The sequence below is a fragment of the Bos mutus genome, chromosome 16 (genome assembly GCF_027580195.1).
Source record: "Bos mutus isolate GX-2022 chromosome 16, NWIPB_WYAK_1.1, whole genome shotgun sequence".
Classification (NCBI taxonomy): domain Eukaryota; kingdom Metazoa; phylum Chordata; class Mammalia; order Artiodactyla; family Bovidae; genus Bos; species Bos mutus.
Genome location: NC_091632.1, coordinates 39,131,164 through 39,154,456, shown reverse-complemented (window position 1 = coordinate 39,154,456; position 23,293 = coordinate 39,131,164). Strand labels below are relative to the sequence as shown.

The following is a 23,293-nucleotide window of genomic DNA, read 5'->3' as shown; positions in this document are numbered from 1 at the left end:
CCAGATGTGGTCTCGCCCCGGCTGCGTCTCTCTCCCTCCGCTCCGCGCTGAGCACCCCAGCCTCCATCCGCCAGAGACAACTCGGACCTCACTGTGGGCACTTCCATGTTTGGCCCCCCGGAGTTCCGGGTCACGCCCCCGCTCTTCCCCTCCCGCATCTGGAACCCATCGCGGTCTGCGTAAGGGACACCGACACTCGCGCCCAAGACTCGGATTTCAGGGGCGGCAGGGCGGGTTCGGGTGACAGCGCGGGCGGCCCGCCCCGTCGCAGCCGACCCCCACAAAGCCTAGCCCGGGAAGAAAGACAAGAGGCGGAGGGGCCAAAGGCCAAGTCACCTAGCAGGGGCTGTCCTCTGCCCCACCCTCAGTCCGAGCGTCCCTCTGGTGGCCCCGGACCCTCCGAGCCCCAGCCGGCCGGGCTCACGTTGCAAGGAAACGCGACACCGCAGGATTCGTTTTCTGGGCCGGCCTGCCCCCTAGGCGCCCCCTGCAGCCCCGAGGCGCGGACGCCGCGACCCTGCTCCTGCCCTCGGTCGGGAAAAAGCCGTGGCGGGGGGCGCGGAGCACACAAAGAGCCCTTTGTGGAGCGGCCCCAGAGCCTGCCTCTGAGCACGCACACACCCGGGAGGGGCACGGAACCGCGCAGTCCTGATGCTCTGGCTCAGGGGAGCGGAGGGGAGGGAGCGCAGGCCGGGCCACCAGTCCTGCGGCTGGAGGCTGAGAGCAGAGCCCACCAGCTCGGCCGAGAAAGTCCACTGGCCCAAGGCACCCTGCAGGCCTCTCCTGGGCCCCCTCCACCTTCCGGAAATGAAAAGGGAAGGCACTGAAGGCCTGGTCTGAGGTGGCAAGAAGGGGGTAGACGGGTGGCCTTGCAGGGACTGTATCCTTCCCTTCCCCCACCCGGTGGTTGTGTGACCTGGGTCACCTGTGGGAACTGGTCACTGAGCTTGGCTCTGGAGAGCTTGCCTTGGGCTTGAGAGAGAACTACAAGGTCAAGGCTCCCACAGGACCTTAGAGGAGCTCTATTCTTTACCCCTGGAGAAGGCAATGGCACCCCACTCCAGTACTCTTGCCTGGAAAATCCCATGGACGGAGGAGCCTGTTGGGCTGCAGTCCATGGGGTCGTTAAGAGTCGGACATGACTAAAGCGACTTCACTTTCACTTTTCACTTTCATGCATTGGAGGAGGAAATGGCAACCCACTCCAGTGTTCTTGCCTGGAGAATCCCAGGGACGGTGGAGCCTGGTAGGCTGCTGTCTATGGGGTCGCAGAGTCAGACACGAATGAAGCGACTTAGCAGCAGCAGCAGCAGCATTCTTTACCCCAGACTCAGTCACCTGGGGTCTCAGGGGCCCTCCCTTCTCAGACCAGCCTGGTTTTCTCCTCTTGGCCAGAACTCCAGGGCTCCCTCCGGGCCTCCGTGCCACCCAGGACTCTCAGAGCTGTGCACGCCAGCCCTCTGTATCGTCCCTGCTCCAAAGCCTCGGCCACGATCCTCCAGGCCCTGCATCATGGGTCCCTCACACTCAGAGTGCCCCCTGAACTCAGGACCTTCTCACTAGCTTGCTTCTCCCCAGGGAGAGACCCCATCTTAGGACCGGCTTGTCTATTCACCTGGGAGCTGAAGCCCCAAACTGGGGACCCAGCCTCCTTATTACCCCCTGCCTCCAGCCCCCACTGCTGAGAGTGCTGAGCCCTACTAGTGCTCCCTCTGGTGCTCCCTTCCACCCTCCTCTGACCCTCACTTTCACTACTGCCTGCATCTCCCACCTGGAAGACACTCCCTTGGGAGCCATTCTCCCCCTGTGCCCAGAGCTGGGTACATGTAAGTCTGTGGGGAGGCAGTTTACACGTATTCTCTGCCATCTCCAAGACACCCTGCTCCTCTGGGCAAGATGGGGTGAGGATCCAGCTCCTGAGAGGCATGGCTATCAGGGTATATGTTCCTTCATGCCTCTCCTGCTCCCCATCTCCCCAAAGGGTGGTAGCTATGTCTTCCTTGTCTCCCTGTCTCCAGCATCCAGCCCTGGGTCACCATGGAACTGAGCAGAAGTTTTGACTCCTGAACAGGCCATTGGACCGGGGACCCCCATCCCTCGCCCTGTACCCACGAGCCGGGCTAGCCGTTGGCCTCCACCATCCCCCATCAGCCCACTCCCGGATCTGGAGGGAGGCAGGCTGTGTGTGGGGGAATTTCACTACCTCCTTCTTGAAGGCCTCGGTCTCCACATGTCGGAGTTTGTTCTTCGTCTGCAGGTAGATGTCAGCTGCTTGTAGCCCTTCAGGGGGCTTGGGAGCTGGGAAGCCTGGTGGGGGTGGGGGCAGCTGGGTGCCTGGGGGCGGGGGTGGTGGAGGGAAGTCGGGTGGTGGCGGTGGTGCTTTGGTTTTCTCCATCTTGCCACGGGGCAGGTCCGGCTCTGGGCTCAGCATGTCCATGTAGCTCTGTATGTCTGCTGCTCTTGGGCTGGGAACCCCTGAGAGGGAGGGAAAGATGGGTTGGGGAGTTTTCAGAAAGGCTGACCCCCGGCTGGAGACCCCTCTTCTGCCTGGAAATGACCTGCCACTGGGGGAGGCTGGCTTCAGTGGAGCTTGGCATGCATGGCTCCACTGTGGGTCCACCATCACCCTGGCCCTGCCCACCCATAGCCCTGCACTGTGCTCAGGTTGGAGGGGAGCTGGCAGAGGGTCTGGGCTCCAGGATGGGCTTACAGGGCAGAGCTACCTGGAGGGCAGAGGGGTGGCTCCTCAGGGCAGATCTGTCAGGGCAGGTGGCAGGAGTCTGGATGGCCACACCCCAGCTTTGCAGGGTGCCTGTCAGCTCTGCAGGCTACCACCTGGTGGCCTGAATCCGGCATCACACCTAAGCTAGGGCTTGGTCAGCATGTGTGGACACACATGGCTGGCTTCTGCCTGAGTGTGCATTCATGTGTGTTCATGAAAGTGTGTGCATGCTTCTTTGTACTTATGAATATGTTTGCATTAGACGTGGGGTCTATGAGTGTGTGCAGGTATTATAGGTGTGTGCACATGTCTGTGTATTCATATTTATAGATTGTGTGTACACCTGTGTAAGTGTGCACTCGAGTGTGGGTAGGCGTGTGTAATGTCTGGGGAACTTGGGTGAACAAGGATGAATTATAAGTGGGGTGCATGTAGCTTCTGTGGGTGGGAGGGTACCTGTGGATGTACAGGCATGTTTGTGATGGACACACACAAGCATGAGTGTCCCCTGTCCTCACCAGAAGCAGCGTCCCCTCCTGGTGACCTGGGCAGTCTCCAGTGTCAGCCACAGGCACAGTAGGTCCAGGGATGGCCCTGAGGGCCCACTGGGCTGGCTCTCATCTGCTCCCCTCCCACCTCCTCCAGGCCCACTCACCACGCACAGAGCGCTGGCCCTTGACACTGGAGTGGCCAGAGGAGCAGGAGTCGTAGTTGGAGAGGGTACTGGTGGGCGAGCTGAGGTCAAAGTTCGGCCGCTGGACTGACATGGTGGTATTGGGCGAGGACATGCCCGAGTCAGGCTGCTTGGTCTCCAGGTCAGTGGATGGATCCCGGGACAGCACGCGGTGCTCCACACTCTGAGTGGGAGAGGAGGCCGTAAGAGCAATCCCGCCCCAAAGACCAGCACACTCTGGGCCAGGGTCCTGCCGTGTGACTTCGGTCAAGCCACTTGCCTTTCTTGGCTCCCTTCCCCGTCATGAGAAGGTCGCTTCTCAGGTTCTTCCCAGGCTGAGATTCAAACCCAGCCCCCCAACAGCAGGACCATGGGTTCCTGAGAAAATCCCAGCCCTGGTTGGTCTCAGCTCAGGGGTTGGGGACTGCCAGAAGAGAGGGTGCTGGGCTGGACCCCAAGCGAGGGCACCCATGGCACCAGCCTTCCCCTTTCTCATCAGCGGCAGAGGACCCAGGCTCCAGTGCAGCAAGGGGGCATAGGCACTGAGTGGGTAAGAACATCTGAGCAGCTGGGGATAGGGGATAGGTGCACAGCACCCACAACTTGCAGGAAAGACTGATCCTCCAGGATGGGCCAGCAACCCCCATCTCTCCCTGCTGGCCTGGAGCAAACTCTATCACCAGCCCAGCCCCAGTCTCCTCATGGAGACTTTGGGGAAAGGGTGGGGCCTGGGGTGGCCCAGCTGAGGTGGGGGAGATCAGCCTGAGCTCAGCCATCCCCCACCACTGCCTCTGCCCCTGCCCATGGCCTGACCCTCCCACCTGGGAGCAGGCTAGGGTGGGGGCTCTGCTTACGTTGCCCATGCTGGCCCTGCTGCCGGCAAGACTGCTGCTTGTTCGATGCTGCCTCCTGCACAGGCCTGCTCCTCCCTGCCCTGAGCCCCCTCCCTGCCTGAGAAGTGTCACAGGCCCCCCGGGAATGGTAGGCAGGCCTGGCACCAGGTAACAGCTCAGCGGCCACGCTCATTGGCCCCGTAATTAGGGGCTCTGCAGGAGTGTTTGCCTTTTCTGGGCCAGTATCCTCCATGGCTTGGATCTGTCACACTGCAGCTGGTCCCGCCTAGTGAGGGGACCAGCGCCTCCCCACCCCACCCAGTTCAGCGAGGCCAGGCCCTGTTGCCTAAGCCATGAGCCATGGGGAACCATAGGAGCTGGGCTGGGGCAGCAGCCTAAAGCTGCCAAGCCTTCCTTGGCTGGCAGCAGTGCTCACCAGGGGTGCCCAGCCCTGACCTGCAGATAACAGCGGTTAGGGGCAAAGGTTTTGCAGCCTGGGGGTGATGGTTTCAAATTTCATCTCCCCCACTTACTAGCTCCATGCATGACCTTTCTGTCCCTTGTCCTTTCTGTCTGCACCTAAAACTCTTCATCTGTAAGTGGGAATAACAGTACTTCCTGCCTCATTATATTGCAACAAATATTTTAAAAGTTAGTGAAGTGCCAGTGCATGGTAGCCAGTAAATACCATATGTGTCAGCTGACAATATTAATATACAGTGCATATTAACTGCGATGACCCTGTAAAGCACTAGGCAGGGTACCTACTGCAGTCAGAATTCAAGGAGTGGTTCTTGTTTGCTCATTGCCTGCAGCCACAGCTTCCATTAGGAGGCACTGTTCCCCCCACCCCCAAACAATTTCAGATGTTCTCAGTGGAAAGGAGCCCACCCCAGTGCAGAAATGCCCTTCACAATGTCCACTTCTGCTTGTATACCCCAGTGACAGGCTGCTCACTACCTGAAGCATACTACTTTCTCTGGGTGGCCCTTTCTTGGTGTGGGGTGAGTTCTTCCTCGGGGCCAGAGCAGTCTCTGACCCCTGGGCCTTGCTGTGCTCTGAGGTCCCCAGAACCAGGGTGTCCCCATGTGCTCAAAGACAGGGCATGCAATGCTCTGGGCAAGAGGCCATCGACCCTCTTTCCCCCAGCCTCATTTCACAACTCCTCTCATGGCCAAGCTGCCCCTTCTGAAGATGCCTGAGAAATCAGCCCTCTTTCCTCCCCTCCTGCACCAGATGAGGCAGAGCCCTGGACTGGGAGCCACCCACACCTGAGCTCAAAGCCCAGTGGGTTACTTAATGGCTTTTTAATCATAATAAAATAATTTAGAAAGAGTAACACAACTTTGCAATTATGAAGTAGCCATGTAGTGAGAAAACATGGGAGTAGTGATGAAGAGCGGGATCTCCAGGTTAGGCCACTGGGTCTCCCCAAAACTCAATTTACCCATCTGTGAAATGGGGACATTAGCACTTCCTACCTCAGAGGATGGTACGTATGTGTGTACACACTCAGTTGTGTCCAACTCTTTGCAATCCCATGGACTGCAAAGAGTCCACTGCAACCCCCGGTGGACTGTAGCCCACCAGGCTCCTCTGTTCATGAGATTTCCCAGGCAAGGATACTGGAGTGGGTTGCCATTTCCTTCTCCAAGGGATCTTCGCCACTCAGGGATCAAACCCATGCCTCCTGCAATTGGCAGGTGGATTCTTTACCTCTGAGCCACCAGGGAAGTCCCTGGGGGGTGGGGTGGTGAGAGTTAAATGGATGTATGTGCATGCTACGTCGCTTCAGTCATGTCTGATTCTGCGACCCCATGGGCTGTAGCCCCCCAGGCTCCTCTGTCCGTAGGATTCTCCAGGAAAGAATATTGGAGTGGGTTGCCATGCCCTTCTCCAGGGGATCTTCCTGACCCCGGGATCGAACCCGCAACTATTACTTCTGCATTGGCAGACGGGTTCTTTACGACTAGCATCACCCGGAAAGCCTGAGAGTTAAATGAGCTAATTAATACCTGGGGGCAGGTGAATGCACTTTACTATTCCCACTGTGTGTAAGCGTCGTTTATCCGAGCCTTGGGTCTCATCAGGATGAGGCTGGTCCTCTTTCCCTCGATATTTTTGCCTGCATCCCCTCACTCCCCAGTGGTCAGTGGTCCTGGGCTGAGAGGTCATGTGGGGTAGTGGTCCAGGGCACTTATTCCTGTGACCTCGGGCAAGGGGCTTCACTTTCCTGAACCTCAGCTTCTTCTGTGGCAAAAGGGGTAACAACACGTACCCCTTAGGGAAGGTGGGGGCAGGGTAGGAGGGGTGCAATGACACGGTGAGTGGGGAGCAGCGCCCTGGGCGTACCAGGTTCTCCACGGTGCGCAGGTAACGGGTGCAGTGGCTGTGGCCGTTGTAGTCCGCGAGGTCGGCGGCCGTGTACCCGTCGCGGTCGCGGACGTCCAACTCCGCGCCGTTCACTACCAGGATCTGGCAGCACTGCAGGGGCGCGCAGTGAGGACCCCTGGCCGGTAGCCGGGACCTCGGCACGGGGGCAGAGCTGTGCTGCGAGCGTGGCGCCAGCAGAGGGCGCCCGCCCCTCCCGCTCTCGCCTGGCCTCCGGGCACGCCCGCGCCCCGCCCTCACCTCCAGCTCCCCGTTCTCGGCGGCGTCATGCAGCGGGGTCCCGCCCCACAGGTCGGCCACGATCTCGCCGCCGTGCAACAGGAGCCAGCTGAGCACTTTGGCATGGCCGCGGCTGGCCGCGAAATGCATGGCCGTGGCGCCGTCCTTGTCCTTCTCCGACAGACTCACGTCGGTGCAGCTCACCTGGGAGAGAGGGGGCGGGGCGGAGAGGGGCGGGGACTGGGCTCCAGCCCCCCTCCTATCCCCGCCCCCGTCCCGTACAGGCCCCGCCCCCAGGGCCCCACCCCGACGTGTCCCCGAGCTCACCAGCCACACGATGACCGAGATGTGGCCCATCTGCGCTGCGGCGTGCAGCGGGGTCATGCCATCGTGGGCGCTCAGGTGTGGGTCCGCGTCGCACTCCTGAACCAGATACTGCGTCACCTCTAGGTGGCCCTCCTGGCACGCCAGGTACAGGGGCGTGGCACCGTTCTTGGTTTGGGCATTCACTCCCCTGCGGAAGACGCAGCACCCACCGTGGGCTCTTAGCACCCACCCCCCTCCAAAGCCTCCTTCGCCCCTTGACCGCTTCCAGGGAGCCCTGGAGGGTAACTGGAGAAGACCTAGTCGCTGGGCCCGGCCCCCCAGCTCCCTCTGGACACAGTCCTGTGCCAGCCTTCCTGGGTGGGGGCCCTCTGGCTTGCTCCCCACCTACCCCTCGCAGCCTCCTTTCTACAGTGCACGTCTAGTGACTGAGCTAGTCTCTGCCCTCAGTAAACATCTCACCTTTTTACCGAGGTCTACAAGGATGCTGTGATCTGGCCTCCCCCTACCTTTTCAGCCATGGATCCATTGTCACTGTGAGTCCTCGCTGTCTGACCTCTGTGTCTTTGATTACGTCCCCCCTCTGACTGGGGATGCTCTTCCCATCTCTCTTGAAGACTAAGTACAGGGACTTCCCTGGTAGTCCAGTGACTAAGACTACACACTCCCAAGGCAGGGGGCCCGGGGTTCCATCCTTGGTCAGGGAACTAGTTCCCTTATACTGCAGCTAAGACCTGGTGCAGCCAAATAAATAAATAAATAAATATTTTTAAAAAGACTCAGTACAGATCCCTCCTTCACGAGGCTTGTTCCACTACAAGAACAGGCTTTTCCAGCCTCTGTGCCCCATACTGCCCTGGGTTCACTCCATGGGCCACCTGTCATGCCCAGTGGATCAAAACTTGTTTTGGCCTCTGCCATCCCCGACTGAGCGACTTCACTTTCACTTTTCACTTTCATGCATTGGAGAAGGAAATGGCAACCCATTCCAGTGTTCTTGCCTGGAGAATCCCAGGGACGGTGGAGCCAGATGGGCTACCGTCTATGGGGTTGCACAGAGTCAGACACGACTGAAGCGACTTAGCAGCAGCAGCAGCAGCAACAGCCCCCAGAAGACTGAACTCCCAGAGGGCAGAGTGGTAATGTCACCAGGTAAAACACACAAAAAATCTGAACTTTGGATGTGCTTAGTCGCTCAGTTGTGTGCAATGCTTTGCTACACCATGAACTGTATCTTGCCGGGCTCCTCTGTCCATGGAATTTTCCAGGCCATAATACTGGAGTGGGTCACTATTTCCTTCTCCAGGGGATCTTTCTGACCCAGGGATTGAACCTGTGTCTCCTGCATCGGCAGGTGGATTCTTTACCACTGAGCCACCAGAGACAACAAATAATTTTCTAGTATAAGTATATGCCCACTGGGCATGTGGACGTACATATTCTAAACTGTTAATTGTTGTTTATCCAAAATTAAAATTGTCCTGTGATTGTTGTCAGTCTGGCTACCCTGCAGGTGAATGCCATCCACTGAGCATGTCCCATGTGCCGTGACGCTAGCAGGCAGATTCTCAGTGAACACCCTCCTTAAGTCTTACTGTCATTCCCATTTTGCAGAGGGGCACCTGAAGCCCAGGGGCTGTGACTTGCCAAAAGTCACACAGCTGGTAAGTGGTGAGCACACATCTGTGTGATGGAGGGCCAGGTGCACAGCAAGAACCAAGGGAGTGGAGGAGGGGCCGTTTCCTGTCTTCATCCCTCAGGCTTCCTTGGGGCCTAGCTTGCAGCTGTCACTGCCCCTCATCCCTGCTCCCAACTCCCACAGAAGGGTCTTAACTGGAGAGCCACTCTCAAGAAATGGAGTGCTGCTGGGGAATAGGGACACTGGGCTGGCTGCTGGCTGAGCCTCAGTTTTTCTGACTTCACAATGGGTGTGGACACCAGGGTACAGTTACCAGATATGAGCACAAGGTGGAGCCACAGTCTAGGCCCAGACCCAGGAGCTCCCAGTGGGTCCAGGACGGAGGGTAGGGGAGAGTAGGAGCTAAGTCCCTCTGGGCTGGATCAGGACTCTGGGCCCCAGGAACTGCAATTTTCATCGGACATCATACCTTCCCACCCATATGCCTCCCCCATCTATTTGTTCACGACAATCACACACTCCACCCCCACCATCTACGCCCTGCCTCCCTCATCCAACTGCCAGCCATGTGTCCATTAGTGAGGGCACCAGGCCACCCAGTCCTCCTCAACCTGGGCCCCTCCTCCATCATCCACACTCTTGTCACCCACCCATGACTTGGCCCCTCCCTCTCACATACCCCTCGGACCCTCAGCTGACTTCTCCTGTCCCTAAGACCCCATCTCCGTCCACCTTCCTGACCTCTGCCCGCTGCCCAGGCTGCCCGCAGCCCCCACTGGGCACCCAGCCCCAGATCTCTCCATCTTCCTAATGTGGGAACCTCCTCCTCAGACACAGAACTGCCACTGGCCAGGGCTGACACTCAGCCTGGGACCCTGCCTGGCTGCCCTCCATTACCCAACCCGTGTCACGGTGGAGTGAGGTCATGAGTCCCACCCATACACCGTACCTGGAGAAGATGCTGGCTCTCGGCCACCAGCCTCCACACCCTGGTGCCAGCGTCCCCCACCCCTCCCCCTTGCCATTCACATGCTGGTGCTTCAGGAGGAGCCTGTTTAATATTTCATGACTAACACTGCATGGCCTGAATTATTCACTGTGTAACCAAGGCACGAATTGTGGTGCTGGAGAAGACTCTTGAGAGTCCCGTGGACTGCAAGGAGATCAAATCAGTCAATCCTAAAAGAAATCAACCCTGTATATTCATTAGAAGGACTGATGCTGAAGCTGAAGTTCCAATCCTTTGGCCACCTGATGTGCAGACTTGACTCACTAGAAAAGACCCTGATGCTGGGAAAGATTGAAGGCAGGAGAAGAAGGGGATGACAGAGGATGAGATGGCTGGATGGCATCACTGACTTGATGGACATGAGTCTGAGCAAACTCCGGGAGATAGTGAAGGATAGAAGAGCCTGGTGATCCTACAGTCCATGGGATTGCAAAGAGTCAGAAATGACTTAGTAGGGACTGAACAACAACAACCACCAAGGCACAGCAAGTGTTGGGGTCCTGGGGACTGGGGACTGGAGGGGCCACTGCCCAGGGCCCACTGGGCTCTCGAGGGAGGGCTGAGACAACGCACACAGCTCAGGGCACTAGATCTGCCTGGAGCCTTGTTCTCCCAGTCCTTCCTGCTCAGCAGGTAACTCATGACCCACAGGTGTCCAGCCAGCCTGAGATCTCAGAAGGTCTCAGAAGCTGGCACAGAGCAGGACTTGAGCAAGAAGGGACAGTCCAGCCCATAGCCTCCCACCCGGCCACTGGTTGACACCCATCTGGAGGCTCTGCTACAAAGTAAATGCTCAGTAACCCATTCTAGAGTCACAGCCCCCAGCCTGGGAGACCCCAGAACATGGGGCTGGGGTGGGAAAGGGGGTCCCAGCCTTATTCCCCTCTTCTACATCAGCTTGGAGGCAAGAAGAATGGGCACCCTCACTCTCACTGAAGAAAACTACAAAAATATGGATGAAAGACTTCCTTGGTGGTCCTGGGGCTGAGACTCCAAGCTCCCAATGCAGGGGGCTCAGGTTCGATCCCTGGTCACCCTGGTCAGGAAACTAGAGCCGGCATGCCACCACTAAGACCCAGAGCACCCAAATAAATATATAAATAAATACTTTTTAAAATATGGATGAGCACAAGGAATGAAATAATGAGTTTAGATGGAGAGAGAAGTGAATTTATCTAGTAGTATACATATAAGCTTATGTGTATGTATATGGTAGTATACATATACATAACTAGTTTATGTTATGTAGTATAAGTTATGTATAAGGATTAACACATAACAGGGATAGCAAGTACCATCCACTGAACAATTGCTCTGTGCTAAGCGTGGAAGGGAGCACAGTACACGTGTCCCCCATCTAGTCCGCCTAATGCCCTTATAGGGGAAGTGTTGGTATTGCTTCCCTTTTACAGAGGAGACTAAGAGAGAGGCTCACTCAAGAGGCAGAGGGGGCCTCAGTGCAAGAAGGGCCTGGCCTGCGGGCTGCTCTCAAGCAGCGTCTTGCACGCGCTCTCCGTTCACAAAGCCGTCCATGAAGTAAGGATAATAATCGACACTGAGACATTCTTGGAAAGCCCTCAGCAAGGCCTAGCACCTTCCATGTGTTTTAGGATCCCTCTTCCCTTTGCCTCTGGTGGGGGGGCACTGTGGGCCTGGGGTATCCAGGCTCCACCAAGCATGGGTCAGGCCAGGCAGTATTTTGACCGTGGGGAGTCACTGGAGCATAGGGGTGGGGCCTCGGGGGACCCCACGTGGCTCCAGCCCATCGAGTTCTGGCCATAATGGCGCCATGGGTGACCGGTCCAGTCCAAGCCCCTGCCCTTTGCCCTGGCTTCCACCCTGACTTTGCAGTTTGCAGGGCCGGACGTGTTCTTTACCTTCCCGGGCCTCAGTTTCCACATAGGACAAATCGGTATCACAGTTGTGGTCTCTTCATGCCTCTTGTGAGAGACAAAGGGGAAAGCCTTGGAAAATAGCAAGTTTTCTCCCAGGGAGGCAGGTCTTGGCTTCCTGGTACCGCTGCCCCAGTCTGACCTAACAACCCCCTCAGGCCCCCCGAGGCTTCAACACCATCACCTCCACACTACCAGCCTCATCTGCTGTCCCCTCCCGCTCCTGAACACCTGCTCCTCTTGGTACCAGGCCAGGTCTTCTCAGCCTCCTTGGCTGGGTAGGCCCTGGATGGCCACCTGACCTCCAAATGTTGGGGTGCTCCAAAACCTCCTTTCTAAACACACTCTGCTCCTGGTGAGGTCATCTATTTCCTGGGGTCAAAGGCCACCTGTACCTAGTGCCACTCATCTCTCCAGCTTGGACCTGGAGTACATGCGGCACCCACCTCAGTCCATTCAACCATCCGGGCACTGAGCAGTTTCTTGAAATTCACATGCTTTTTTCTTCTTTTTAATTAAAAAAATTTTTTTTGGCCATTCCCCATGTATTGTGGGATCTTAGTTCTCCAAGAAGGGATCAAACCCACCCCCTTGGCCATGAAAGCACAGAGTCCTGACCACTGGGAATTCACCCTTTACATGCTCTCCCATGGAGCAAATCTCTCCAGACTCCCTCACCCCACCCTTTTGGTCCCCATTTCGGTAAAGGACACCAGGCCACCCTCCCTTTAGTCCAAGCTCTAGGAGTCTTTGGAAACCCTTGACTTCTTTTATAAGTCTGAGTTTCCCTAGCAACCATCACATAAATCAAGAGGTATACTTTTCTTCCTCTTGGGAACAAAGATGATATGGACAGACTGTAACTATTAAGTCATCCTGGATGACACAAATGAATCATGGGATGCTTGGAAGGGTTTGCTGAAAATCTCCATCCAGGACTGGTGGCAGCTTCCTGCAACTGTTGCCATGAGGAACAAGGACCGAGCTGCCCATGGAGGCAGACCCCAGTCACAGAACAGTGTCTTCAGTATCCTCCCCACTGGCAATAATTTCTGCCCCCAGGGAGGTCTGGCAGGGGCTGATCTCCACCCGTTTTAGATCTGGGTGTGGGGTAAGGTCACTGGAACGGAAAGTCTTGGAGCCTTTGGCGGGGCTAGGTCTCTTATTCTCTGATCACACCTCTGCACTTATTTGAAATGATCCACAATCAGGACTGGCCTGGGGAAGAAACGCAGCCCTGATTTAAGGAAGATTCTAGAACAAACATCTTTACACCCAACCCATCAGCAAGCCTGGAATAAGCCTTCACTGGTCTGTAATTCTCCCAGACTTCCAGGCCCTCCTGGCTCACCATGAGGACAAGTGTGACCCCCCAGGGCCACTGCCCTGGCCAGTTCTACCTGCTATGCTCCCACGCCAGGTCTTGGCAGGGCAGGCCCTCTCCCACTCAGCTCTCACCTCCCCACAGAGGCCTTCCTGGGACTCCCCTGGAAGTCCAGTAGCTAAGACTCTGGATCCCGCATGCTACAACTAAGAGTTTGCCTGCTGCAACTAAAGATCTTGTGTGTTGTGACTTAAGACCCAACACAGCCAAATAAATAATTTAAAAAAGAAAGAGAGAAAAGCCTTCCTGGACTCCCTCATTTTAAAGAAATCTCTCAACCAGTGCCTTCAAACTACCATGGTCCACTTCACAGCACTTGTGACTCTTGAATTGTCTTGGCACATTTTTCATTCATCTCAGGGACACCCATTAGGAGGCTTCCACAGGCCAGGACGGGGCAAACAGTGAAGACAGCAGAGCTCTGCCCTCTTAAACCTGGGTCCACCAGGGCCACCAGGGCACCCAACGCACTGGTGCACGAGCAGGAGCATCTCTGTGTGTACACATGCTCTTGGTCTGGCCCCTTCTTTGACCCTGGGAGTGCCCCAAGTCGGCTCCATGAAGCCATGAGGACTCACTACATCCCCAGCATTAGCAGGGTAGGCACTTAGGCTACATTTGGGTGCTAGTTGTTGAGTGAGTAGACATGGGGGTGAGTGAGATGAGCAGCCGGGTCTGGAATTCTGTGATGCCTCCTCGTGTGTGGCCTCAGCTGGTCCATTTGCCCATGGACCCCGGGAGGCCTGGAGGGAGTTTCGTCTGAGGTCACAGGCAGTGAGCTGCAGGCAGGGCCGGACAAGACCTGGTGGATTCCAGACTCCTCCCTCCTTCGGTGAGTATTAATGAAGTGTCAGGCCCTTGGGATGCAGGATGGAGAGGAAGAGATGCTCTCATTACAGGGGGAGCCAGATGATAAGAGGACGCGCTAAGGTACACAGAGAGTAATGCCAAGTAGTGGGGAGAGTGAGGAAGACTGGTAGGGAGGGTGTATGTCTATGTCCTGGGGGCACGACAGTCTGAGGAAGGCGCAGGGAGCAAAGACTTGGAGGGGGAAGGGAGCAACCCTGGGCTCTCTGGGGAAGAGAAGGGGAATGACCCATTGCTGTTGTTCAGTCACTAAGTCATGTCCGACTCTTTGTGTCCCCATGGACTATAGCCCACCAGGCTCCTCTGTCCTTCACTATCTCCCGGAGTCTGCTCAAATTTGTGTCCATTGAGCAAAATGTGATCCACTGGAGAAAGAAATGGCAACCACTTCAGTATTCTTGAAGTGGGTTGACCTGAGCAAAGGCCAGAGGTCAGAGGGCACAGGCCTGCTGCAGAAGCAGTAAGGAAACCCGAGAAACAGAGCAGAGTTGGTGATTAGGGAGCAGCTGCAGGTGAGGTGTGGGGGGGTCCAGAGTGAGGAGGGCTTCTGGGCTGCTACAGGAAGTGGCTTTCTCTATCAGTGATGGAGAAGCCTGTGGCCTGACCAGGGATCTGATCTGTGGTCTCAAAGGTGGGTACAGGTAGACAGGAAGAGGGCAGAGAGGCCAACTTGCGCCTGGGTGCCATGACAGGCTTAGATCAGGAGTTGCCTATGGGCCATGATTCCATCAGGTCCCTCTTTTCTCAGAGCCTCCCCACCTGGGTCAGTGTCCCCAGTGTGCCAGTGTGGGCTCCCCCAGGCTCCGTTGCCCAGGGAATCTCAGCAAACACAAGGGCAGACCAGGGAGTGGTAATTGAGAGTGAACGCACCCCACTGCCTGTGGTAGAAACAGAAGCCTGTCAGGGAACAGCAGCCCCAGTCCCAGGCAAAGGCGCTCAGCCTTCTAAGGGGGAGCTGAGCCATAGGTCTGGGGCTCCCTAGTATGTGAGCAGCTGAGGCTTCTTGCTTGAGGCCAGGGCTGCCTGAACCTTCCAGCTGGACAGGGCTCCAGGAGCAGCCAGCTTCCACGAAACTCAGCACTATGGAAGGAAAACAGGCATCCCAGATGAACATGAAAGGCCCTGAGAGATTAACGCCCGGGCCAGGAGTGGGAAACTCAAGCTCCAATACTCTGGCCACCTTATGTGAAGAGCCGACTCATTTCCCTGATGCTGGGAAAGATTGAAAGCAAAAGGAGAAGGGGGTGGCAGAGGATGAGCTAGTTGGATGGCATCACCAACTCAGCGGACATGAGTTTGAGCAAGGAGATAGTGAAGGACAAGGAAGCCTGGCATGCTGCAGTTCATGGGGTTGCAAAGAGTCAGACATGACTGAACGACTGAACAACAGGAGTGGGAGACAGACCGAGAGGAGGTGCAGCTTGGTCAAGGCCACACAGGGAGCCAACGGGACCCCGGCCAGTCAGCTAGCCCCTCGGAGACACCATTTCTGATTCTACAGCCCCATGAGGCAAGGGCATTTGTTTGTTTGGTTCACTGATGTGCCCTGGGTACTTGGCCCAGAGCAGATGCTCAATAAATATGAGTTGGATGAGGGGACTCCCTTGGTGGTTCAGTAGCTAGGACTGAACGCAGTCCTAATGCAGGTGGGCTGGGTTCGAGCCCTGATAGGGGAACTAGATCCCACGTGCCACAACTAAGGGTTCACAAGCCACAACTAAAACATTGTGTGTACGGCAACTAAGACCCGGCGCAGCCAAATACACACATAAGTAAAAATAAATAAATATTTTTTAAAGGGAATACTTAAGGACTTCGGGAAGGTCATGTACACACTGCTATATTTAAAATGGATAACCAGCAAAGACCTATTGTACAGCACATGGAACTCTGCTCAATGTTACGTGCCAGCCTGGATAGGAGCAGTGGGGTTTGGGGGAGAATGGATACATGTATATGCATGGCTGACTCCTTTCGCTGTTCACCTGAAGCTACCACAACATTGTTAATCGGCTATACTCCAGTACAAAATGTTTTTGGTGTTTAAAAAAATTAAAATTAAATAAAAAATATAAGCCACTAGTTACACAAGTCTGTCTGTAAAATGGGCTGATTATAGAGTTACTGCCCAGGGTGAGGCTCAGACGGCTGCTTGGTGTCAGACCCCTGCAGGCACTCAGCAGGAGGGAGCTGGTCAGAAATCTTTGGGCAGACTGGTTTTCTGGCTCTCCATGACTGGTAGACCAGGGCAGGGCCCCAGGGGGGAAGACAAGGCCTGGAGCCCTACCTAACCCCCGCCACTCTCCCCAGCTTCGATTCTCAGGCCTAAGCATCCCAGCAGAGCCCAGGGCTCTCTTCTTGTTACTCAAGCCCCTGGCAAGCACACGGCTGAGGCAGAGGGAGCATGAGACAGTTCCTGGGCCCCAAGATGCTGCCGCCAGGATGGTCAAGAGCTCTGAGGGCTACCTGCTCCCCATCCCCTCTGTGGTCCCCCTCCATCAGACACTAGTGCCCTTGGCCAGGAGGGCTGACCCTCCTGACTCCATCTCCCTCAGACCCAGGGCCTGGGACAGCTCCGGCCCAGTTCCAGCCAGCCCCCATGCCAGCAGCTTAAGAACTCTTTCCCCAGGGGGCTCAGAGGGAAGGTCCCACGGGGCAGCAGCCGCTGAGGTCGCGGTGGCAATTCCTCTGCCTCTGGGAGGACTTGCCCAGTGGACCGGGATAGATTGGAGGAGGGGTGGTGGGTATGGGCCGTTCCTGCACTCTCCAGTCTTTCCCAGTGCCCCCAGGTGCAGCCCATCTTTGGCCAGGCCCTCCCCTGAGGCCTGCCAGCCCTCTTGCTCCTCTGCAGCTTGTCAGAGCAGCCATGGCTCATGGCTGCCCACAGCCTCCTGCACAGGATCAAGTTTCCCACTCAGTAGCAGCTCTTCCTCCCTCACCTGCCGCCAAGGAGAGCTGAGCCCTTGTGAATAATTCATAGAGTTTCACAGCAGGCTTATGAGAGCAGAGCCCAGGTGGCCTCCCCCAGAGCCAGGCTCCCTGGGTCCCCTGACTGCACCCTGCAGCCTGCCGCAGCCTGGGCCTCTGCCCCTCCCCAGCCTCTCACTCCCACCCTGGGGTCCCCGGCCTTGGGGAGCAGGAGTCTCTACCTCTGAGGTAGGGAGTGGGCGCCAGGCCCCAAGTCCTCCAGCCAGCAGGCCCCACCTCAATTCCCAGCCCCCTCCCCCTACCTGAGCCCAGCCTGACAGTCACACAAAAGTACCTCCTTATCAGCCAAGCCACACATCTCTGTGGGAACAGAGCCCCAGGCCTCTGTCCACTTCCCTGAGATTCATGGGGGGCTGGTGGCTCATCGGTGCAGGCCATCTGGCCAGAGAGAGGGTGCCAGGGCCCAATCACAGCCAGCCCCACTGCATGGCCTGGGAGGGCTCAGGGTCCCCCAGGCCCTGAGTGCCAGGGTTCCCCCAGCACAGCCTGAGCCTTCCTAAGGCTGCAACCCCAGCCCGTGGAGGCTTGTCCTAAGCCCCAGACTTCTCCATGAGGATGGGCCTGGGGGCCAGCCTAGGGCTTCACCCCCACCCCCATCAGCACTTCCGGGGTGGGGGCCAGAGGTCCTCAGTTCACACCACTGGAGCTAAGTTGGCATTGCCATCAAACTGGCTTCCTGGGACCCACCGTGTGCGATGGGGGAGGCTGGCAGGTGTGAGAGGATGAGCACAGCCTGTCTCTCCCCTCTCGGGACCTCCGTGTTGGGTGAGGGGGTGGGGTGAGAACCACCGAGGTGGGGACACACACAGGCGCAGTGCCCCAGTCCTTACCTGGGAGTCTATCAGGGAGTCTGGGACCAGCCCCCACGGGTGCTGACGGTTGCAGGGTGGGAGCCGACACCCAAGGGTGCCTGGGGCACTCCTCCTTGAAATCCCACTGATTTTGATGTGGCCCAGACCCTGGCTTGTCTGGAGGCGGAGGGTTCACTCCAAAGTGGTACCCAGTGGCTTCTGGTGGGGACGGCTGTGAGACCTTTGCCCCGCAAGGTGCACTTGCTGGTCTCCCATTAACCAAACCAGGGGCCCTTGCTTAGCAAGAACAAGCCAGGCCCAGCCATTCTGGGCCGAGCCTGGGGGCTTTCAGCTGCTCCACCTGCACACCATGTGCCTCTGCCCGAGGGGCTGCCCATTGGAGCCATCCTGCCACCCGGCTGTGGGGCCAGCCTGGCCTCCTGCCTGCTCCCTAGCGGCCAGTGGCCACCCCACCCCCTCTCATTCAGGGGTGAGGACAGGCCGTCCCACCTTATAGCTCTCAACCTGAGGCTGGGTTCTTTGTCTCCACTTATTTCCCAGGTGTCCCCTTGAACTGACTAAGGTCACCAGTCAGAGTTCCCACCTCAGGTCCCAGGGTCACTGGTGTCCCACTCCCTCTGGGTCTGGGTGGTATCCTCCCTGGAACCCCTGTTTCCCTCCAGGTACATCTAAGACCTGGCTCCCTCCTCCCCAGGAACTCCATGACTCCCAGGATCTACACTGAACCCCATTCTTCTGCACCCCCACCCCACCCTGGGGTGCACCCAGCCTATGGCTCAGCTGCTTTCTCCGACCAGCCACTTGCCCAGGGCCCCAGGGGGTTTGGGAGCCCTACCCCCCGGTTAGTGGGAATGAGCTGCTGGCCACAGGGGAGGACAAGCTGCTCTGTGACAGGCCAGGAGACAGGGCGAGGGTCTGGGCAAGGGGCTACTTCCCTTCACTCTGGATAGCAGCCGTGGCTCCTCCTTATTGACTAGAGTCTAGGAGCTGCTAGGCGTCATCTCTATGCCCCATTTAGATCCGTCTTGCAAATTAACCCAGGCCAGAGCTAGAGGGCTGCCTGCTGCAGGCTGGTAAGGATCCTGGGGAGGGGAAGTGGTCTGTGTGGCCATCTCCAGAGCTGGGGTGGGCTGGGGAAGATCTGCCTGCAGGGCTCGAGGCTTGTGGCTGTGGGCAGCCCACCAGGAGGGGAGAATTGTCAGCTTGTATAGGCACGGTCTCTGGCCAGGCCCCTGGCCATGGGATGGCCCAGAAGCAGTCATTCCCCTGGCATGCTGGAGAGGGAGACAACCTCAGGTATCCCCCAGAGCCCCCGCCAGCCCACCCAGAGCCCCCTGGAGAAGAGGGTCCTTACTCAGGGTGGGACCTGACGAGAAGCCTCAGGGAGGGGAAGTCTCCTTTGGCGGCGGCATAGTGAACAGGCAGGGCGCCTGTGTCTGTGGCCATGGTGGGGTTCCCACCGCCGTGACGCAGCAGCCAGTTCACCACCTCGGGGTGGCCAAAGCGGGCAGCCAGATGCAGGACTGTGGCACCAGAATTGTCTCTGTCCTGTGGGAGGAGACCTTGTTAGTCCTGAGCCTGGTCCTGCCTCGCTCAGACCACTTCCTGCACCCCACCAGCCACCAGGGCCACTCTGTCCTCCGGCGCCTGACTGGCCCCCTCTGAATCTCAGTCCTCAGTGCAGCACCATGCCTTGCATGCTGGGCTCTCAGGACATGGCGCCTGTCATTGTCCCAGCAGGAGTGCCTGTCTGTCACCCAGATGCTCAGGGAATACCCAAAGGAGTCACTGGGTCAGGAAGGGTGGCTACTGGGCCTGCTCTCAGGGTGAGGAGGTACTCCCTGCACCTAACCCTGCCCCCTCCCTCGCCCCCCCTCCCCCTCCCCAAGTATCCCATAAAAAGAGGCCTCCAGGTTGATGTACCTCCAACACCCCAACCTCAGTGCAGAGAGCCGCCCACCCCAGCAGACTCCCTGCTCCCAGCCCCCAGGGAACAGGCTGTGTCCCTGTGGAGGAGGAAGCCTCTGGCTACTGGTGGGCAGGACCCAGGCAGTTAGCCAGTGGTGGTAGGTGTGGGCTAGAGGCAGCCCCGGGGAAGGGCTTGAGCAAGATCCCCTCTCAGGCACTCCAAAGGAGACAGGCCAATGCTTTGGGCCCTGGAGTGCCGATAGCATCTTCTGTGAACATCCAGGTGTGTGTGTCTGTCATGGGAGAGGGTATGTGACCTGCAGGCCAAGGTGGGGAGACACTGAGAACCCAGATGTCTGGACTCAGAGGCTCGGAGTTTGGGACAGTGGGCATCGGATCTGGAACAGAACGAGCTCCCAGCACCAAGCACGTGGGATGCGGGAGAGGTAGGCAGGGAGCCTGGCAGGGTCATGGGGAGGGGGGTGGGGCAGTGGTGGAGGCGGGCACTGTGGGAACAGGTGTGGCTGAGGCTGCGGGAACTGGAGAGACCCTGAGCTTAAAGAAGGTGCATCTCAGTCACAGGAGAACTGCTGAGGCTCCTCTAAGTGAAGAAGTGTTGGTTGCTTCAGTCGTGTCCAACTCTTTGCAATCCCATGGACTGTAGCCCGCCAGGTCTCTCTGTTCATGGGATTCTCCAGGCAAGAATACTGGAGTGGGTTGTTAGTCCTGTCTCCAGGGGATCTTCCTGAACCAGGGATCGAACCCAGGTCTCCTGTACTGCAGGCAGAATTTTTTACTATCTGAGCCACCAGGGAAGCCTCTAAGAAATGTGGGAAGTGAGGGGGCAAGGGAACAGGGCCCAGGGGCACGGTGGGGAGGTCACAGTCAGACTGGGGTGGAGGACAAACAGACTGGCTGATGGGCTAGAACACAGGCAGAGAGGAAGGGGAGGCAGAGAAACAGCCCACAGGAGGCAGAGGATGATGCTGAGAGGCCTCTGTGTGCGGAATGCCCGCGGAGGACCAGAAGACTGGTTTAGTCTGTCCTCCTGAGCCCAGCAGCTTCCCTCATGGCTCAAATAGTACTAAGACTCTGCCTGCAATGCAGGAGACCCGGGTTTGATCCCTGGGAGTGGAAGATCCCCTCGAGAAGGAAATAGCAACCCACTCAAGTATTCTTGTCTGGAGAATCCCCTGGACAGAGGAGCCTGGAGGCTACAGTGCATGCGACCATGGGATTGCAAAGAGTCATACACAACTGAATGACTAACATACTTCCTGAGCCCAGCTGACAAAACTGGCTAGAAGTGACCTGGACAGGCCCACAGTGAAATATGCCCTGCACTCCAGCTCTTGAGAAAAACCCTCCTTCCCATTGGGCCTGGGGACAGTGGGCCTGAGGCTCCAGGGGATCCTGATGGCTCTGGGCCCCTGGGTGGGGGTGGAGAGGGAGGCCCCAGGAAGGAGAGGATCACAGGCCTGTGACCTGTCCCCAAGGTCTCAACAGCTCCAGAGGCCCCAGAAGCCTCACGTGCTGTGGCCTGCACCCTAAAGCTGCTTATCTCCCCAGGCTGAGCAGGGCCTGGGATCGAGGTCATCCTCCCCTACATACACACTTCCGCCCCCAGCACCCAAGCTGGCTGGGGCTAGAGGGCGGGGGACTTGATAAGCTGGGCACAAGGCCACCTGCTCCTCTACCTCCTCTCTAGCGGCTGGGGAGGCTTCCGGTCAAAGCTGGACACCCAAATCGGGGAGGCATGCCACCTCCCAAAAGGATGGGGAGGCACCACATGCCAGGAACTCCTGATAACGGAGCTGGCCCAGAGATAAGGGACCTGGCCATCTTCCAGGAAGGGTGGGATGGGGGGCCTTGCCATCCTGAGGCTAAAAGGCGGGGGGAATGGGACCTGGCTATCCCTACGGCCCAGCCAGTTAGCTCAGAGTTGCCCCTGCCTCCTCTACTACATCCAGTTAATACAGTGGTCTCTTGCTAAGAGGAAAATGAGTTCTGTCCCTCCATCCTTGGCTTTCTCCTACAACCATAGGATCCTGCAAGTTCTGAACCCAGCCTACGATCCTACAGGACCTGGCCCTGCTGGCTTCTCCCTGCCTCATCCCACTTCAGACATGCTCACCTCTTTGCTGTCCCCGTCACAGGACAGAATGTGTCCCCCTCAGGGCTTCGTACTTCCTGCTCCTTGTGCTCAGAATTCTCTGGTCATCACCTGGCCACTTCTTACCCATCAGCCAAAACTTCCTTCAGAGGTCACTCCTCGGGGGGGCCTTCTCTGGCCACCTTGCCCAAGCAGCTGCCTGATGCTCCCCCCATATGGCCTAGCAGTACCTGGTGGTACCTGGCTTACTCTCTGGCCTGTGTGTTTGCTGTTCAGTGTCCTGATGGACTGGCAGTTCCAGGGGATCCGGAGCACACCTGGACCCCAGGTCTAGACCCTGCTGGATGCTCTGTTTCTGGCAGGACTGAGCAGGAAAGCTACGCACCAGACCTGAGCTGCCTCTTTTCATCCCACTCAGGAGAGGCCAGACTGGCTGATACCAGCCCGGTGGCCGCTGAGTGAGACCAGGTGGGGTCTCAGGCAGGAAGACTCAGGCTAAGCTGAAGAAGCTGGGAGGTGGGAAGGTGCTGATGTCCTGGGATCAGCTCAAATCCTGGGAAGGACCCCATTTACCAACTCCCCCCCTCCTTAGGGACACATGCAACTCAGCCTGGGGTGGGCTGCAAGATTTTGTGCACCACCCTTCCCAGACCTGATCCTGAAGGACATGGGCTTCTGACTCCAGGCCCTCCGTTCCCCCCGCCCACTCTCTCCCTGGATCAGTGAGTTTCCCACACCCTCACCTTAAATGCTATCCTGGTCGAGCCCAACTCCATTCCGGTTTCTCACCTGGTAATCTAGGTGGTGGCGAGGGCTTGCCAGAGCATCTGCTCGGGTACTCTCAACCCAGGAGCCCACCCTGTCCCGAGTCCTTTGGAGGGAACTCCAAATCAGGCTTGGCTCCGCGGTGCCCCAAACCATCCACCCTTGAGCCACGAGGGCTCCAGGCCAGAACTCCTTCCTGGGGAGGAAGCCCCCTCGGGGGCCCAGTGAGCGGCGCAAACTCACATGCACTCCGCAGCCTCCCTGTGAGAGCAGCAACTGCAGGCAGGCGAGGTGGCCGGTGGCGGCGGCGTCGTGGGCCGGCGTGGCGCCGTTGCGCGCGCGGGCCGCAGCGGGCAGACCGGCCTCCTCCACCAGGAAGCGCAGACAGTGCAACTTGCCGGCGCGGGCAGCGTGGTGCACTGGCAGCGCGTCCAGCGGGTCGCGCAGCGAGGGCCCCAGCAGGCGGGCGGCGTGCAGGGACCTCAGCACGTCCAGGTCGCCCTGGCGCGCCGCCTGCATCGCCTGCTCCAGGGCCATGGTGCCGCCTGCGGCGCCGCGACCCGGGCTCAGCGCGTCCCCCGAGGCGCCATACGCCCTTCCTCGGGCACAGGGAGAGCCGGCGGCCGGGCCGTCGGGGCCTGCGAGTCGGGAGGCGGAGCGGCTGCCGGCCCGGCCTCTGTCCCGCGTTGCCCAGCCGGCTCAGCTCGGCCTCCGCCGCGCTCTGGGGCAGGGGGCACCCGCGGCGCCCGGCTTA

The 23,293-nt window shown here is 58.0% G+C and overlaps 1 protein-coding gene across 4 annotated transcripts in view; it reads right to left on the bottom strand.

Moving 5' to 3' along the window:
* Window positions 1–23,293, bottom strand: part of ESPN (espin) — a 33,579-nt gene extending 10,286 nt beyond the window's left edge. The window contains exons 1-7 of one of the 4 annotated variants that reach the window (XM_070385138.1): window positions 22,783–23,293; window positions 19,108–19,301; window positions 7,166–7,352; window positions 6,860–7,042; window positions 6,581–6,712; window positions 3,378–3,579; window positions 2,204–2,475 (exon numbers count right to left, since the gene is read on the bottom strand). In XM_070385138.1, the coding sequence (XP_070241239.1) occupies window positions 2,204–2,475; window positions 3,378–3,579; window positions 6,581–6,712; window positions 6,860–7,042; window positions 7,166–7,352; window positions 19,108–19,301; window positions 22,783–23,076 (1,464 nt within the window). In that variant the 5' untranslated portion in view covers window positions 23,077–23,293. The remainder of the gene's footprint in view (window positions 1–2,203; window positions 2,476–3,377; window positions 3,580–6,580; window positions 6,713–6,859; window positions 7,043–7,165; window positions 7,353–19,107; window positions 19,302–22,782) is intronic. The other 3 variants (XM_070385140.1, XM_070385139.1, XM_070385141.1) reach the window with 3 other exon arrangements.